The sequence below is a fragment of the Cherax quadricarinatus genome, unplaced genomic scaffold (assembly GCF_038502225.1).
Source record: "Cherax quadricarinatus isolate ZL_2023a unplaced genomic scaffold, ASM3850222v1 Contig160, whole genome shotgun sequence".
Lineage (NCBI taxonomy): Eukaryota > Metazoa > Arthropoda > Malacostraca > Decapoda > Parastacidae > Cherax > Cherax quadricarinatus.
Genome location: NW_027195186.1, coordinates 179531 through 197472, shown reverse-complemented (window position 1 = coordinate 197472; position 17942 = coordinate 179531). Strand labels below are relative to the sequence as shown.

Here is a 17942-nt window from a genome sequence, read left to right as displayed (position 1 = left end):
GCATCAGATATAAAGTAGTGAGCATACAGGTCTCCTATGCATCAACTAATTGTGTATGTTGGCATTCTAAGCACATCCATGGACTTTTTTGTTTGTATTGTTCATAGAAAACTCAGTTAATATTTTCACAAGTTTGGTGAAGCCAAAGGGTACACTTCCCACACCGAATAATTTTTCCTTCCCATTGTTAGGTAGTCTGCATCTTCAACTTGACCTTAGATTTATAAATTAATTTCTTAATCTACTCAATGAGTAGACCCTTGTCCCTTAACCTAGATAGGGACAGGAGAAAAGGTTCATTAAGTGAACAATTCATTAAGCATGACTCAGGAAATCGTAATGCTTATTAAGCAAATTGCATTTTTCCCATAGAAGTCTGTTATAACCTTAGATGTGAACAGAGACAATGTCTAATGCCTATTATTTTTTTAATGGTAGAATTTTAACACATACTGCAGTATATTCAAATTCATAAGACATAAATAGCATAAGATGTTTAACTTTCAATATTGGTTGTTTTCCCTTAATACTTACTACTCAAAATGTTCATCATGAATTAGCAATAATATCATGAATTAACGATAATCCAACCAGCCAAACCCAACCTTAATGGCATTTTTAAAGAAGTTGCAGGAATAATAAATATGTACAGCCAATACCTGTGGCGGCTCATAGCTAAAATTGGTGGAGGTGCTTCTGTGAAGCGCACAGTTCCATACAAGGATTTTTGTAATTTTTTCATGTACTGACATTAAGCCCAAGGATTATATAATGTACAAGTATAAAGAAAGAATTTAAAGAAAAAAACTCATTATATTGAATGTTATTGATAATATAGAGTGAAAATAGAGGGTGCTACAGTTACGCAGTGCCTATACCCGAGCCACCACTGGCCAACACACAACTTGACCTGCAACTGAGTGCCTAAAAGTGCCTGATACTCAGTTAAATTGTATGAGATGGTACTCTTACATTACACACTATAACTTGTTTACTAAACATATTCTTTTTTTCTTCACTGATTTTTTTTCAGTTTGATGGAGGTTTGGCATTAGATGACGAGGCTGCCATCTCAAATAATCACTTACAAGGTGATGGTCAACAGGATAAAGCAAGGCAGAGCAATAGAGGAAGTGAAGGTAGAGTGCGTGGCGAACAAGAGCAGGTTACTCGTGGGCATGGTGGCACGAGAGGGCACACTCACGTACCGGTGAGTATAGTTTAAATTTTATTTTGTGATTACGTATGATATACGTATTAGGATTGAAATGTTATTCACAAGTTTTTCAAACTACCAGGCTTATAGTATCCCTGTGACTAGGGTTGGAATGATACCAAATTTTGCCAGTACCAGTACTCGCTTTTAGCCCAGTACCAATACCATCGATATTACTTGATGACAAAATTTGCTGATACATGCTAATATTAAGTTTTAAGCTGGTTACAGATACATGTACCTGCAAAATTAGCTGGTACTTGCCCATATCTCTACATTGGCACACTCATAATTGTGACATAATTTGTCAAGACTTGTGCAATACAGATGTTTAGAAAGCCTCTTGAGGTGAAGATTTTTAGAAGCCAGGAATATTTATTCTTCCCCTTTAAAATCTGGCCCCAGTTATAGTATATGGTACCACCCATTAGACATGACCCACATCAATTTATTAACACCTGGACAGTACCTGTTTACTGCTAGATGAATATTTTCAGTATATGCAAGGAGATATGCCTGTGTATCATGCTTTGCCCAGGAATCTTGCCTAAGATGTTTTGGTTGTGATGCAATCACTTTGACCACTGAACTACAGGTCAACATTAGTTAGCAGCTGTTCACAGAAGGGGTATGCTTTAAAAATAAAATTGGCTTTATTTTGTGAAGGAATGTTATTGGGGTGTACCAAAGTATTGGTATAGGTTAATTTTGATGGTATCAGTTTCAGCCTAAAATTATCGGTATCGGCTTAAATTTTGGAAACGCAGTAGTCTGGAAAGTCGACACTTTTTCACATGATTTTCACCATATCTAAATTAGATCCTAACCTTATGAAAAAGATGTTATAGGATGAGTTACAGTGAACCCTCTCATTAACAGGAATAGGGGGAAGGGGGTATATTGCTAATTATCTGAATCTTCTGAATTATGAAATTAATTTTTCATGATCGTCCAGTTGTCCTTTGCGCTAACAGTTTTGGTCCATTGACGCAGAAGGCAGCTGAAGATTAAGAATACGAGCATTATAACCTGTAGTATTACAGTATTGTGCTGTATAGTAATTTTATAGTACAGTACTGTATGTAATTTACAGTTATTTTACTTCTTTCTTTGGTGGAGAGACAAGGTGTAAACTGCCATGATTGACAGTGGAGACTCAGAATAACTTTTATTCTGAGTCAGGAGAGCTGTAAAACTCCACTAACATCTATGCCAATTTTAAGAGCATAGTCTGAAAGTTTGTCCTCGCTTCACTGCATGTCAGACATTGTTTCTTAACACCATATGCCTCTCATACCCATGCCGCTGAGATGCCAGACTCAACCTTCATTAGTTCAAGTTACTGCTTAATACTGAGAACCACATGTTTTCTATGGCATAACCACTTGCTTTAGAAGCCAGTGTTATTTGCACTTAATATGCTAATCTTTCTTCTTCCAGCACCCCAGCCGTATCCCACCAAGGCAGGGTGGCCCAAAAAGAAAAACAAAAGCTTCTCTTTTTAAATTTAGTAATTTATACAGGAGAAGGGGTTACTAGCCCCTTGCTCCCGGCATTCTAGTCTCCTCCTATGACACGCATAGCTTACAGAGGAAGAATTCTGTTCCACTTCCCCATGGAGATAATATGCTAATAGTCACACAAAATTATCTAAATCCAGGGTAAATTAGAGACTGATGAGTGTTTGAGTGAGCACAGACAATAAGCTGGCATGGCTGGCCTGTGGCTCAAGGAACAGTGAAAACATCAGGTCCTGGACGTGACTGCTCTGGCCCAAATTAGACAAATGTCCTATTCGTTTAGCTTGGTCCAATACTTCAGAAGACCACTGGACACTTGCTACACAGTTCAAAATTACAGAGTTTCATCCATTGTCTGACATTTCCAGTGTTTATCCAGCCAGTTTTTTTGTCTGAAATTGGCATGGTTGTAGAATTTAGTCTAAAGCACTAAAAGCATTGGTGTATGTAATACAGTACAGTATGTAAATTATTTTTCAAAAGCACATATCTTGTTTTTGCATTTTTTTTTTTTTAAGAATACTTAATAGATGAGATACAATGCCTTTGTTTAATCAGATGCTGAGTATTTTAAATAACACTTCTTATTTTATTTTCTAGGAACCTGGAGAAAATTCTCAATCAGCTGGAGAGTGGAAAGAGAGAGAGGAAGAAGAAGAGGAGCTCAAATATGGTGCACAACATGTAATAAAGGTGTTCATTCCTGTGTCTCTGTGTATGTTAGTGGTGGTTGCCACTGTATCTTCAGTTACATTTTACACAGAAAAAGGAGCATACCTGTAAGTACTGTATTTTAACTGTCAGATTTCAAACTACATTTTAAGTATTTATGAAACCCTATTAAACAAGGTCCCTTATAATTAATACCAAGAGGGCATACAACTTAGAAAAAAGATGATATGAAAAGGAATCTGTTAAGAGTGAAAGATATGAAATTTTGGACATGAGTTAGAGAGGTATTAAGAATCATGGAAACAATGAAAAGAAATAATTGAATGTAAATGATGAAATAATGCAAGAAGTTTCATTTACAAATTAAATGAGATGTATTAAAAAGATTGACGAGCCTTGAGGATATCTCGTAGCTTGATCACTAGCACACACTGCTCGCACACTGGTCTGGGGGTCGATCCCTGGTATGGCTGAAAACATCAGGATGTGTTTCCTTAAGATATAACCTGTCCAGTGTTGACCCCTCAGTAAAGTAGGTACCTGGGTGTTAGTCGACTGGCGTGGGTCTCGTCTTGGAACAAAACTGACCTAATTTCCTTGAAATGTTCTGCATAATAAGGGGATTTCTTTATAGTAGTATGTCATTGATGTCAGCTAGGCTTGTATACCTTGTACATGTACTTGTAGAAATAAAGATAATTATTATTATCATTGAATATGAATGGAGTAAAATGGTAAGAGTTAAAAGCTTGAACAGCAGCAAGCGTCAGTGTACCCTTTTTACAAAATCAGCTGGAGGGTGAATGATTATATATTTTTTCCTCTGGGTCAACTGCTTTGACAGTTGATTCATTTTGAAAGTGAAGCATTTTTGGTTGAGGAGCAATAGAGCATTATGCCTCATGCATATACATGTATACAAAAGATGTTTTTTTTTCCTTCCAACTACTGTTGGAAGTGTGAGCAAAGTAACATTTATGAAGGGATTCAGGGAAACCGGCAGGCCGGACTTGAGTCCTGGAGATGGGAAGTACAGTGCCTGCACTCTGAAGGAGGGGTGTTAATGTTGCAGTTTAAAAACTGTAGTGTAAAGCACCCTTCTGGCAAGACAGTGATGGAGTGAATGATGGTGAAAGTTTTTCTTTTTCGGGCCACCCTGCCTTGGTGGGAATCGGCCAGTGTGATAATAAAAATAATAAACTACATATCTACCACTAAATGATCTGATATGATATTTCACTTAAAAAATCGTGCATGTTCACAAGTAAACCGCTCTTATGTACAGCCTCTCCTCACTTAATGACATACTCGTTTACCAACACCTTGGACTTGCAACAGGCTCTCTGACCAATATGCATACCTAAATAATGTGTGTGCTAGAGTTGATTTCCTCTATTCTTTTTATTACAATATACAGTACGCTACTGTATAAACATTTAAAAATATACCAGAAATTTTATAAATGATGCAAAGGTGACATTAAAACAATATGAAAGATAGTTGACACAAACCCACTACCATTATAGTATGCTCCTCACTTATCGACAAATTCGTTTACTGACGTGGTCTTAGGAACAGACCTCCGTTGTTAAGTGAGGAGAGGCTGTACTTTATTGTACTTGTAAATTTATTACAATCAGCTCTCATAAAGCTCTTCTGTTACAATTTTTTGTAAATGCAATTAGAAAAATGCAACAAAAATTTAAGAACACATACCACGAAGGTCTTTATATGCGCTATATAGTTTTAGACGTACTTCAGTTGCAGTTAGGAAAAAATTGCATCCTTTTTTTGAAAAACACATGGCATTGACTGTTACCAAACCTCATTCATGATGCATTATACTAGTTAAGTCTCCTGTTTTCAGTTAACCCTTGGCACTCCAAACTTTCCTACTATGCTCTTTACAACCATTTCTCCCATATTAACATTATGGGCTCCCAAAACAAATGCTTTCTCTGAATAAAAACTCCCTAAACATTCACATTGCTATCTTCTCTTATCTCATCTTTAGGTACAGAACCCATTTTTCACATCCTGCTTTCATTCTAAATTGTATAACTCTTACATTTAAATATTTGTACCCATTTTTTCTTCCATAATTGTTCATTTCATATTACTTCTGCTCTTCTTTGAGCTCTTGTTCTTTTAGATAATCCTGACTTTAGCCCATTTACTCATTGTCATTCAAATTTCCCCTTCTCTTTAAACCTTGTTTCATTTAGTATTATAACATTCAGTTTCTCATTCATAACATAAACACACTGCTCTTTCTTAATATCTGTCTTCTGGTACATCCTCACACAGTGGCCAGTTCAACCCTAAAATTTCCTTTTTCTTTAGTAATTGCACACAGAAAATATGTTTGATTGTTTTTTTTTTTATTTTACAGATTGTACACCCCATTTCATGAGGAATCTCAGAGTATTGGGGATAAAGTGTATGATGCACTACGTAATGCTCTAATTCTCCTGTGTGTAGTGGTTGTTTTAACCATTGTGCTTATATTACTTTACAAGAAACGCTGCTATAAGGTGAGACCATTAGTGACTAATAGATCTACAGAGTTTCATGTGTGTATTGTAATACGAGTGTTATTAATTACTTCAGCATGTTATTAAATAGTTTAAAATATTGTATTCTAAAAGTTAATTAGTAATTGGTAATAAGATATGGAGATATGAAAGTTTAGCAGATAATATTAGAGAATGTAGCTAATATACCTTCAGTATCTCGCCAAATGGTTGTTTATTCATTACAGTTTATCCAACTTTTAATTCTCTCATTATTTGTGTGGCTAAAAGTGATATTAAAATATACAGCAGGGAGGGCGCTGATTGTATGATGGGTTAGGCTCCAGGCTACTGATGTAAAATAAAAATTACCCAAAAGTTAATCGCCTTTTCTCACATTTAAATACGTATAAAGGCCTCACAACGTGTTTACACTGTCATGTATTAAGTGGACAATAGAGCTAGGACTAAAAATTATGAAAGTAAAATGAAGCTTTGGAAAATTGCCAGAATACTAAGACAGAGCTCACAAATTCCATAAACACTGAAATACTGACAACCCATCCTGGCTCATGGAAACTGTTATGCAAACTTCTGCATTAATGTGAAGACAATTTGTATATAATGTAAGGTATATTGTAGGGATAATGCTCCATAAATGTATATATAATGTCTGATTTGGGTGGACACTAATAGATGGTCTGATGGACATGTGTTAAATGGCCAGTTGGACATGTATTAGACGTCCAGCTTGGAGTGACTAGTGATACTAGACACTAAACAGATTGTATACTTTCTTTCTTTCAACACACCAGCTGTATCCCACTGAGGCGGGGTGGCCCAAAAGGAAAAACTAAAGTTTCTCCTTTTACATTTAGTAATATATGCAGGAGAAGAGGTTACTAGCCCCTTGCTCCTGGCATTTTAGTCGCCTCTTACAACACGCATGGCTTACGGAGGAAGAATTCTGTTCCACTTCCCCATGGAGATAAGAGGAAATAAACAAGAACAAGAACTAAAAAGAAAATAGAAGAAAACCCAGAGGAGTATATATATATCTGCTTGTACTTGTATGTGTAGTGTGACCTAAGTGTAAGTAGAAGTAGCAAGACATACCTGAAGTCTTGCATGTTCGTGAGACCAAAAAAAGGACACCAGCAATCCTACCATCATGTACAACAATTACAGGCTTTTGTTTTACACTCACTTGGTAGGATGGTAGTATCCCCCTGGGTGGTTGCTGTCTACCAACCTACTACCTATGTGATTATGTATACATAACAGCAAAATTATACATACATAACAGCAAAACACCCAGGCTCACGGCAACACACCCAGACTCAATCACTCCCAGTTAATCGTTTAAATGGTCTAATGTGTGTCCAGCTGGCCATTTAATACGTGCCCATCAGACCATTTATTACATGATATATAGCATGTTTATGTAATTGTCCCAAACATGTCATAGATGTGTTATTAAAAACGTCTGATAGCATAAATATACGACATTTTTAGCGCCCCAGAGCAACATTCTTCCAGTGTTATTGCGTCTTCAACACAAATGAGACACTCTTAGCTACTCCCTCGCCTGACTTAGCTCCTACTTTGTAGCTTGGAACTTGCCACTCTTCTTTTTATCATCACAACTACCCTTAGATGCTATTGTAATGCAAATAGCATAATATACAGTGGACCCCCGCATACCGATGGCATCACATAACGATTAATCCTCATACCGCTTGCTTTAATCGCAAAAATTTTGCCTCGCATACCGCTTAAAAACCCGCTCACCGATTTTCGTCCGAGACGCGTCCAATGTGCGCCCTCAGCCAGCCTCACATGTGCCGCCGGTGGCATTGTTTACCAGCCAGCCTCTGCGGTAACATCCAAGCATACAATCGGAATATTTCGTATTATTACAGTGTTTTCGGTGCTTTTTCTGGAAAATAAGTGACCATGGGCCCCAAGAAAGCTTCTAGTGCCAACCCTACAGCAATAAGGGTGAGAATTACAATAGAGATGAAGAAAAAGATCATTGATAAGTATGAAAGTGGAGTGCGTGTCTCCGAGCTGGCCAAGTTGTATAATAAACCCCAATCAACCATCGCTACTATTGGTGGTACAGCTGCTGCTGCTGCTGCTGCACTGTCAGCTGCTGCTGCTGCTGTAGCATCGTCTGCTGGTGCTGCTGCTGTAGCATCGTCTGCTGGTGCTGCTGCTGTAGCATCGTCTGCTGCTGCTGTAACATCGTCTGTTGCTGCTGTACCACCGTCAGCTGCTGCTGCTGCTGTAGCATCGTCTGCTGCTGCTGTAGCATCGTCTGCTGCTGCTGTAACATCGTCTGTTGCTGCTGTAGCATCGTCTGCTGCTGCTGTAGCATCGTCTGGTGCTGCTGTACCACCGTCAGCTGCTGCTGCTGCTGCTGCTGTAGCATCGTCTGCTGCTGCTGCTGTAACATCGTCTGCTGCTGCTGTAACATCGTCTGTTGCTGCTGTAGCATCGTCTGCTGCTGCTGTTTACCTGGAGACCTGGAGAGAGTTCCGGGGGTCAACGCCCCCGCGGCCCGGTCTGAGACCAGGCCTCCTTCCGTCTGTTGCTGCTGTACCACCGTCAGCTGCTGCTGCTGCTGTAGCATCGTCTGCTGCTGCTGTAGCATCGTCTGTTGCTGCTGTAGCATCGTCTGCTGCTGCTGTTTACCTGGAGACCTGGAGAGAGTTCCGGGGGTCAACGCCCCCGCGGCCCGGTCTGAGACCAGGCCTCCTTCCGTCTGTTGCTGCTGTACCACCGTCAGCTGCTGCTGCTGCTGTAGCATCGTCTGCTGCTGCTGTAGCATCGTCTGCTGCTGCTGTAGCATCGTCTGTTGCTGCTGTACCACCGTCAGCTGCTGCTGCTGCTGTACCACCGTCAGCTGCTGCTGCTGCTGCTGTAGCACTGTTGTTGTTGTGGCTTATTGAGAATACCAAGAAACAATTAACCCCAGAGGATTTGCCACCCAGGATAACCCAAAAAAGTCAGTGTCATCGAAGACTGTCTAACTTATTTCCATTGGGGTCCTTAATCTTGTCTCCCAGGATGCAACCCACACAAGTCGACTAACACCCAGGTGAACAGGGAAAAATGCCTGGAACTAGTGCTCATATTGGTGAATTTAGAGCCAGCAAAGGTTGGTTTGAGAGATTTAAGAATCGTAGTGACATACACAGTGTGATAAGGCCTGTTCTGGAAGAAAATGCCAAACAGGACCTACAGGTATCAGGAGGAAAAGGCACTCCCAGGACACAGTGTCTCATCAGTCATTGCTGCATCTTCAATAAAGGTAAGTGTCATTTATTCTTCATTTAGTAGACTAGTACATGCACAATATATACTGTGCATGTACTACTCTACTATTGTGCATGTATCCTTCTCTTTGTGTGTAGGAAAATGTATATTTCATGTGGTAAAATTTTTTTTTTCATACTTTTGGGTGTCTTGCACGGATTAATTTGATTTCCATTATTTCTTATGGGGAAAATTCATTCGCATACCGATTATTTCGCATAACAATGACCCCTCTTGCACGGATTAAAATCGGTATGCGGGGGTCCACTGTATGTGATTACTTTAAAATGCTGGAAACTTTGGAGAGTTTCCAGACAGAATTGAGAGACGTGGAGCTCACAGAGGATGTAAACAAATAGTGCTGCTCAGATGCCAGCATAGCGAATCAGGAGCTGCATAAACGAATTTTTGAGCGTGATTTGAAATATCTACATTAGCAAAGTGCCTTGTATTTATAGAACACTTGTGTATAATCCCAGTCTTATGTGTGTGCGTAATCACAAATCCTATACAGTGGGACCTCGGTACTCGAACAGCTCCATACTCGAACAACTCAGTATTTGAACGCTTTGTTTGGTAAACAAATCACTTGGTAATCGACCGTTTGCTCAGCACTCGACCAAACAAACATGATCTGCCAGAGCTTCTCTGTAAACTATTTTGTGTTTTTGTATTTTTTGGTGTTTTTTATATTTGCCTAAATGTCACCATGGGGCTTAAGAGAGTTAGTGATAACAGCCAACCAAAAAGAAAATCGGTTGTAAAAAATTTGTTCTGTACTCGAACAGATTGGCACTCGAACAACCTTCTGGAACCAATTAAGTTCGAGTGCCGAGGTTCCACTGTACTTGTGCACACTCTGGTCATGTAAAATTCTTTCTCTGATCCCACTGTTAGTTATTTCCAGCAAACTTCACAGTGCAGTTTAATGGCATTTTCATATGTTGCACATCATCTTGAATATTTTACAACTGCAGGAAAGTATCTAGCACTAAATGCTGAGGATTGGCCAGCACTACTAAGAATGAAATAATTGCATGTGTACATACAATTAGTGCTTAAGTACCACTTCTGTACTGAATTTCATAGTTTTTCTTCATTTACACTTTATCAAGAATGATATAGTAATTAAAATCCTGGTATTGGTGTATAATTCTTGATTTGCAGCAGAAAGGCTCAAACAGCATCTTCAGCTGTTGCATGGCAGTTGGGTATATAAAATCATCATAGTCATTCCAGGCGTGTGGGCTGTTTCCAACATCTTTACCAGAGCACTTCTTGCTCACATTAGAAACCTGGGTAATCAGTCTTCGAAATCTTGTAAATTCTGTTGATAAATTCCGTTACTAGTGTAAAGAATTCATCATTTTTCCATTAATCCCTGCTTATTAAATATGACGATATCATTATGGGCTTGTTCCAGATCATCCATGGATGGCTGCTTATGTCCTCTCTACTGTTGCTCTTCATTTTTACCATTATGTACATGATGTGAGTATTATCAGTGATTATTCCAGCCTTTCCAAGACGTTTTACAAACTTCCTTGCTCTAATTCATTGTTGCTAAACCTGTTCGGGGTCATACAGTGCCTGGGGATGGGAAGCAATTGGCTTTGATCTAAGTAAAGAGAATGTAAAGTCTAATTCCATCAAGAGCCCTTCACTGGGATTTCAATAAAGCTTTTGTGTGATTGGCATCATATAGACTTTGAACAGATTGACAGATTTAAATAAAATGTGAGTTGCCATATATACACAGTGAAAAAATTGTATAGGCATATTATTTTCTGTCATTTAAAATTTAAACGTTGAAAGCAGGTGAATGGAGTTAAGGAATGGGTGGCAGGTTTCTCCAATTTACGTACCTCTTCACTGGAAGCGTTCCTGAATATGCCTTGCATATCCAAGAGTGCTGAGTGATCTACAAATTTCAAAACTGCCTTTGTATTCCTCAGATCAAATCTGATTGACTCCCATTTCTTAAGCACAGTATGACCCTTATGAGTTGACCCCTATGGGTTAAGCACTTTCCTACAAGTATAATACTAATTCACAATGTATGAAATTAGGGAAGGTATCCATAACTTGGCAGCTAGCCATTTTGGATTCTTTAACCCTTTCAGGGTCGACAGGCCCTCTCCTAAATGTGTTCTCAGGGTTGGAAATTTTTTCAAAAAAAAAAAAATTATTTTTTCTTATGAAATGATAGAGAATCTTTTCCCGATCATAATGACACCAAAAGTATGAAATTTGATGGAAAACTTACGGAATTATGCTCTCGTGAAGTTAGCGATCTTAACGATGTTTACACATCGGCGATTTCACCCACTTTGAGCCCTATTTTCGGCCAATTCCAATGTACCAGTCAACAAAAATCATAACTATTTTGCTAGAACTCCATTTTCTCTATCGAGTGAGTACAAGAAACCACCCATTTGCTGATTTCAACTATCCAATCAAGTGGTCAGAAATTGGGAATTTTGCCAATTTCACACAAATTTCAAAAGATGCCAATTTCCAAATAGGGTCCAGAATAAACAAGACAGACATTCCTGGCAGTAAAATAACATTTTTTTCTGTTCATTAGTCATGTCCTCAGGCCTCTCTTACATTTCTTTTGCTTTCCACTTTGAATTTTTATTCTCACAAAAAAATAGAAGATTTACTGTTATGCAGACTACTCCATTAGTGTAGAAATGGTATAAACAATATCAGCACACTTGTGAAAGAATATTAGGCTCACCAGTTGACATGTATTGGATGACGCATCCAATACATGTCATGATTTGTTTACTTTTGAACTTTGGCAAAAATTGAACATTTCTACTACTTTGAGCTCAATTTCAAGGTACTTTTCATTGTGAAACCAATCAAAATAATCTCAATTTCTGTAATATGTCTTCCATTCTATAAAATGAGACCAGGAAAACTAGAATACAACCATAAATAGCATATGAAAATACACTGCAAAGTCGTTGTTTTAAAGCAAAAACAGTCAGTTTTTTTTCTCATTATGCACTGTGTGCTGCAGGATTTTTTTTTATACTGTGCACACTGACTACATAGACCCATTCTTTCATATGTAGGCCTACCTGAAAGGGTTAAGGGAGGAGACAAGAGAAAGGATAGCATTTGCAAGTGAATGCATTTAAGCATACCAGATAATGTGTGATAATTATGACTGACAGTGATTAGAAAGAAGTTATTATTTCAGGAATTATTTCACATTGTTCTATGGCATTAATTTGGCTGTATCAACTGTCTCTTGAATTGCCACCAAAACTTTCAAAATCACTGACAGTTACCTTTAGAAATCATTTGTTAGCCCTTACAAGGAGGCTGTATTTTATGCCATGTATCCTTCAGAGTACAAGTATACTAGAAATGATGTTCTTAACTTCTGTATAACAGTAATTGCTTCTTGATCCAGCAGCATAATTTTGGAATTTTAGGCAGCCTGCTTTTTTTTTTTTTTTTACACACACCTCAAGGAACGTGCCTTGATGCTGATGAAGGACCGTTAATCCAAGAAACTAGATTTACCTTCTTTTTTGGATCAGACCTAATTTCCTCGCAATTCTCAGTTGCTATATGACCCTCTGATTAACAGACAAATAGTGGGAAGGGGGTATACTGTATTGCCAATTGTCCAGAACTTCCAAATTATGAAATTAATTTTTCAAAAAAACTATCTGGTGGCCTTGTGAACAAGTGAACTTGGTCCAGTACTTCAGAAGGCAACCCAACGCTAAGAATGCAGGTAGTGTAACCTGTAGTACTTCAGTACAAAATTGTGCTGTAGAGTAATTTTATGGTACTGTGTGTAATTTGCAGTAATTATACTTGCATTTTAGTGGTGAAAAGATGGTGTAAACTGCGATGACTTGTAAAAACTTTAATTCTGAGTCAAAGGAGCTTTAGTTAATTCTGAGTCAGAGGAGCTGTACAGTACTACTAATAAAAATGTAGATGGCTTGTACAGATATCACACACTTCATTTTCTAATGCCATATTCCTCTGTCTTTCCAATGAGATTCCAGATTCAACCTTTGTCATTAGTTCAAATTTCTGCTTAAGACCGTGAACCACATTTTCTCTTGGTACCACTACCACTAGCTTTAAAAGGCATTGTTAATTGCATTTTACTTAATACATTAATAGTCACATGAAACATTAAATCCAGGGAAAATTGGTAACTAAATGACAGGTGTATGTGCAAGTGTGCACAAGCAGTAAACTAGCATGGGTGACCATTGGCTCAGGAAACGAGAAAAACAGATGGGTCCTGGACGTGGTGGCTACTTTGGTCTGTATTGGAGAAATGTTGGAGTCGTCGAATTTGGTTCAATACTTCTGAAGGCAACCAGACACTATACAGACAAAATCTGGAATTAGGCATTTTTTCATTTTGTCTGTTACTCCTAATGTTTATCTGGCCAATTTTTCTTATCCAAATTGTTGAAATCTGTTACTGAGAGGTCCATTAATAAGACTTCTTTAGCTATTTATTGGCAAGATTTTGTAATCTACTTTTTTTTTTTTTGTGCTGGCCGTCTCCCACCAAGGCAGGGTGACCCCCCCCCCCACCCAAAAAAAAAAAAAAAAACTCTCCATCATTCACACTATCACTGTCTTTGCAGAGGCATGCAGATACGACAGTTAATAGCCCAAACTCCATTTCCAGGACTCCAGTACTTTCTGTTTGACTCAAATAACTGGCAAAATTTGTATACCCTTGAGTGCACATGGATGTGCACTTGTACCAATCGGTAGTTTGCATTTGTGTGCCATTGGCTTTTGTACCATTTGTACAGTTTTCTCATTTGAATTTAATAGCATTACTCTATCTATCTCTCTCTATCTCTCTCATTGTTATTCTTTTAAATTGAGGTCTTTCTGTATATTAAATAAAAATGCAAGTATTATTTCTTAAAGGGAACTACTCCGTGGCTATAATATTGGAATTGACTGGATTACTGTATCCATATGTGTGTGGAACTTCGGTGTAATGGGCATGGTGAGCATCCACTGGCACGGTCCTTTACGCCTTCAGCAAGCCTACCTCATATTCATTGCCTCGCTTATGTCCTTGATGTTTATCAAGTACCTCCCTGAGTACACACTCTGGATGGTCTTGGCAGTCATCTCCATCTGGGGTAAATATGTTCTACATGGATGCAATTGTTTTTCAGGTTTGGATTATAAATTATGAAGGAAATAAGAGGTCTAAAAAATGAAAAAGGGAGGGTGTTTGTTAAGTAGACTTGTACAGTATAATGCATACAGAAAAGTTTTGTTTTGTACTAACTGTTAATTTGATAGTTGTGCCCGTGTCTTCCACCCTTATTATTTCTTCTACTTGTATTAATTGAAGAAGTGTGTGAGTGTGTGTGAGTGTGTGTGAGTGTGTGTGTGTGTGTGTGTGTGTGTGTGAGAGAGAGTGTGTGTGTGTGTGTGTGTGTGAGTGTGTGTGAGTGTGTGTGAGTGTGTGTGAGTGTGTGTGAGTGTGTGTGAGTGTGTGTGTGTGTGTGTGAGTGTGTGTGAGTGTGTGTGAGTGTGTGTGAGTGTGTGTGAGTGTGTGTGAGTGTGTGTGAGTGTGTGTGAGTGTGTGTGAGTGTGTGTGAGTGTGTGTGAGTGTGTGTGTGTGTGTGTGTGTGAGTGTGTGTGAGTGTGTGTGAGTGTGTGTGAGTGTGTGTGAGTGTGTGTGAGTGTGTGTGAGTGTGTGTGTGTGTGTGTGTGTGTGTGCGTGCACGCGTGTGTGAAGGTGAAGTAGTGTGGATGCACATGGAAGGAGTATGGGAAATAAGTTAGGGGTGAGTTGATGTCTTATTACAAAATTTGCTATTACAAAATTTGCTACAATTGAAAACTTAAATAGCATTTTTTAAAGATTGAAAAAACTTTTGGTGTGCTCTTTCTTTATTTTTTAAAATCTAGTCTTAAAGGTTTTGCTTAAAATCTGGACAGCATCATACAGTTCTTTGGTTTGTAGACTTCTTGTTTTATAAAAGTTTTTATGCAAATTGTTAACTTTTTTATATTTAATTTTTTTTTTTTTTTTGTTTTTGCTCAGAAAAGTATGTGACAGTGAAAGGAAAACATGTTTGTCTATTGTACAGTCTACTGTGGGTCTTCATTTTCTGTTCGCACTGCAAATATTCCTATCATCTTCAGTCATTATTAAATTATTGGTGTTATGGTATATATTTGCCTATAGACTACAATCTAACCTAACTAAACAGAGCCTAACCTAAATAACGTGTAAGGAGAAAATTGATGAAAATCGTATGTAAGAAATTAATGTGTTTTAGGAGAACAGGTTACATCTACACATTCAGAATGTCAAGTTTATTTCAAGCTTTTCTCTTGTAAAAACTATAATTGAGACTAGCATATTTTTCCTTGAGGAATGTGTCATGCTCGTCTAACACTTACTTGCTTTCTCATCCATCTATTTCCATGCTACAAATTTATATGCCTTTGTATTTATTCTAATTTGTCAATGTACACATGTCTTATCAAACTGTACATTATTTTTTCTATGGAAGAAGACTGGGATGAGTTAGTTAATTTTTTTAATGTCAAGCTATAAACGTTTAATGTATTCTCTTCTTGCCAGATTTGATTGCAGTGCTATCTCCAAAGGGTCCACTACGTATACTGGTGGAAACAGCTCAGGAAAGAAATGAACCCATATTTCCTGCACTTATCTATTCTTGTAAGTATTTATACGAAAGCATGACAAGTATGGTATTTAATTTTTAATAACTCTATTTGCCTTTTTAATTTAAGAATTCCTTGAGTAACATTTTTGGTGAAAGTCCTCATTACAATTAGTGTAGTTTTGACTTGTAATATTTGTTCTAGCTTGTGATGAAAAGAAATAATAAACATACACAAATAACATGTTTGTCTTTCTTTTGGTACTGTGTATATGAAAAGTAACGTACAAGACTGGGCCATGGGGGTATTGACCCCTGGAACACTATCCAGGTAGGCTCCAGGTAGCAAGTATTGATGACTTTCACTCAGATTGGATTGTCTTCCATTTGTCCCTAGGAACTCCTCAGGAGTAGGGTGGTAATGGCAGTGTTTCCTTAGGCCATCTTGAAACTCTCATTGGGTAATTTCTCTGTAGTGCTCTTTTTTCTTTTCTTTTTTTTTTCTTTAAAATGTCTTGGCAATCTCATCCGTAATCCTCTCCATTCATCAATACAATATCATTAAAACTTGTATCCTTACTCGGTGCAAAACATGAAGCTCTACAGTACATTTCTTAAGAGCATGAGTTGGTTAAAGTTGATTGCAGAATTTCTTTAAATTTGTACCTTGTAATATATTGTTTCTTTTAGTTTTGCTGATAGTTTTTTCAGATCAGCTTTTTTTTTTTTTTTTTTTTTTTTTTTTTTTTTTTTTTTTTTTTTTTTTTTTTTTTTTTTTTTGACCAATCATGATAGCTTCACTTTTTCTGTCTTGTATTACAATATACAGTAAAATGTTGCATATCATTCAGGTTGTTTCTGAATTACATAAAATTGTCGTATGCTACGGGAAGAACAGATTTTTTTTTTTATTAATTTTTTTTTATTTTGTCAAAAATAGCTTTTTATAGATTGTAGCAGTCGTTGCTTGTAGACCTGTAAGTGTGTAGTGAGGGTTGGTGTGGCCCTGTATAGGAACACACCACACCTCAGTCAAACATGCACTAAAAGTGAATGAATTTAAGAAAGATTTTTTTTTTTTTCTCTCTCAACAAGTCGGCCGTCTCCCACAGAGGCAGGGTGACCCAAAAAGAAAGAAAAAATCCCCAAAAAGAAAATACTTTCATCATCATTCAACACTTTCACCTCACACATAATCACTGTTTTTGCAGAGGTGCTCAGAACACAACAGTTTAGAAGCATATACGTATAAAGATACACAACGGTAATAAAATGGTGTAAGAGTTGGCTTATGGGGCCACCGAAGCTTATACTGCTTGAGTCGGCAACCAGGTTTTCGCCAAGGCTGTAGAAATCCCAAAACTGAAAAGTTTCTGTGGCTGAGCCATGAAAGTGTTTCTGATCAGTCTTTTTTTTTTTTTTTTTTTTTCCCCAACTAGACAAGGATGTCAGCCACAGCACCGTGTCTTCCTTTGCAGATGACACCCGAATCTGCATGACAGTGTCTTCCATTGCAGACACTTCAAGGCTCCAGGCGGACATCAACCAAATCTTTCAGTGGGCTGCAGAAAACAATATGAAGTTCAACGATGAGAAATTTCAATTACTCAGATATGGTAAACACGAGGAAATTAAATCTTCATCAGAGTACAAAACAAATTCTGGCCACAAAATAGAGCGAAACACCAACGTCAAAGACCTGGGAGTGATCATGTCGGAGGATCTCACCTTCAAGGACCATAACATTGTAGCAATCGCATCTGCTAGAAAAATGACAGGATGGATAATGAGAACCTTCAAAACTAGGGAGGCCAAGCCCATGATGACACTCTTCAGGTCACTTGTTCTATCTAGGCTGGAATATTGCTGCACACTAACAGCACCTTTCAAGGCAGGTGAAATTGCTGACCTAGAAAATGTACAGAGAACCTTCACGGCGCGCATAACGGAGATAAAACACCTCAATTACTGGGAGCGCTTGAGGTTCCTAAACCTGTATTCCCTGGAACGCAGGCGGGAGAGATACATGATTATATAC

The 17942-nt window shown here is 38.0% G+C and overlaps 1 protein-coding gene across 1 annotated transcript in view; it reads left to right on the top strand.

Moving 5' to 3' along the window:
- Window positions 1-17942, top strand: part of LOC128693570 (presenilin-1) — a 47201-nt gene that overhangs the window by 914 nt on the left and 28345 nt on the right. The window contains exons 2-7 of the mRNA XM_053783351.2: window positions 1034-1210; window positions 3337-3515; window positions 5801-5942; window positions 10666-10733; window positions 14178-14398; window positions 15862-15960. Coding sequence (XP_053639326.2) covers window positions 1034-1210; window positions 3337-3515; window positions 5801-5942; window positions 10666-10733; window positions 14178-14398; window positions 15862-15960 — 886 coding nt within the window. The remainder of the gene's footprint in view (window positions 1-1033; window positions 1211-3336; window positions 3516-5800; window positions 5943-10665; window positions 10734-14177; window positions 14399-15861; window positions 15961-17942) is intronic.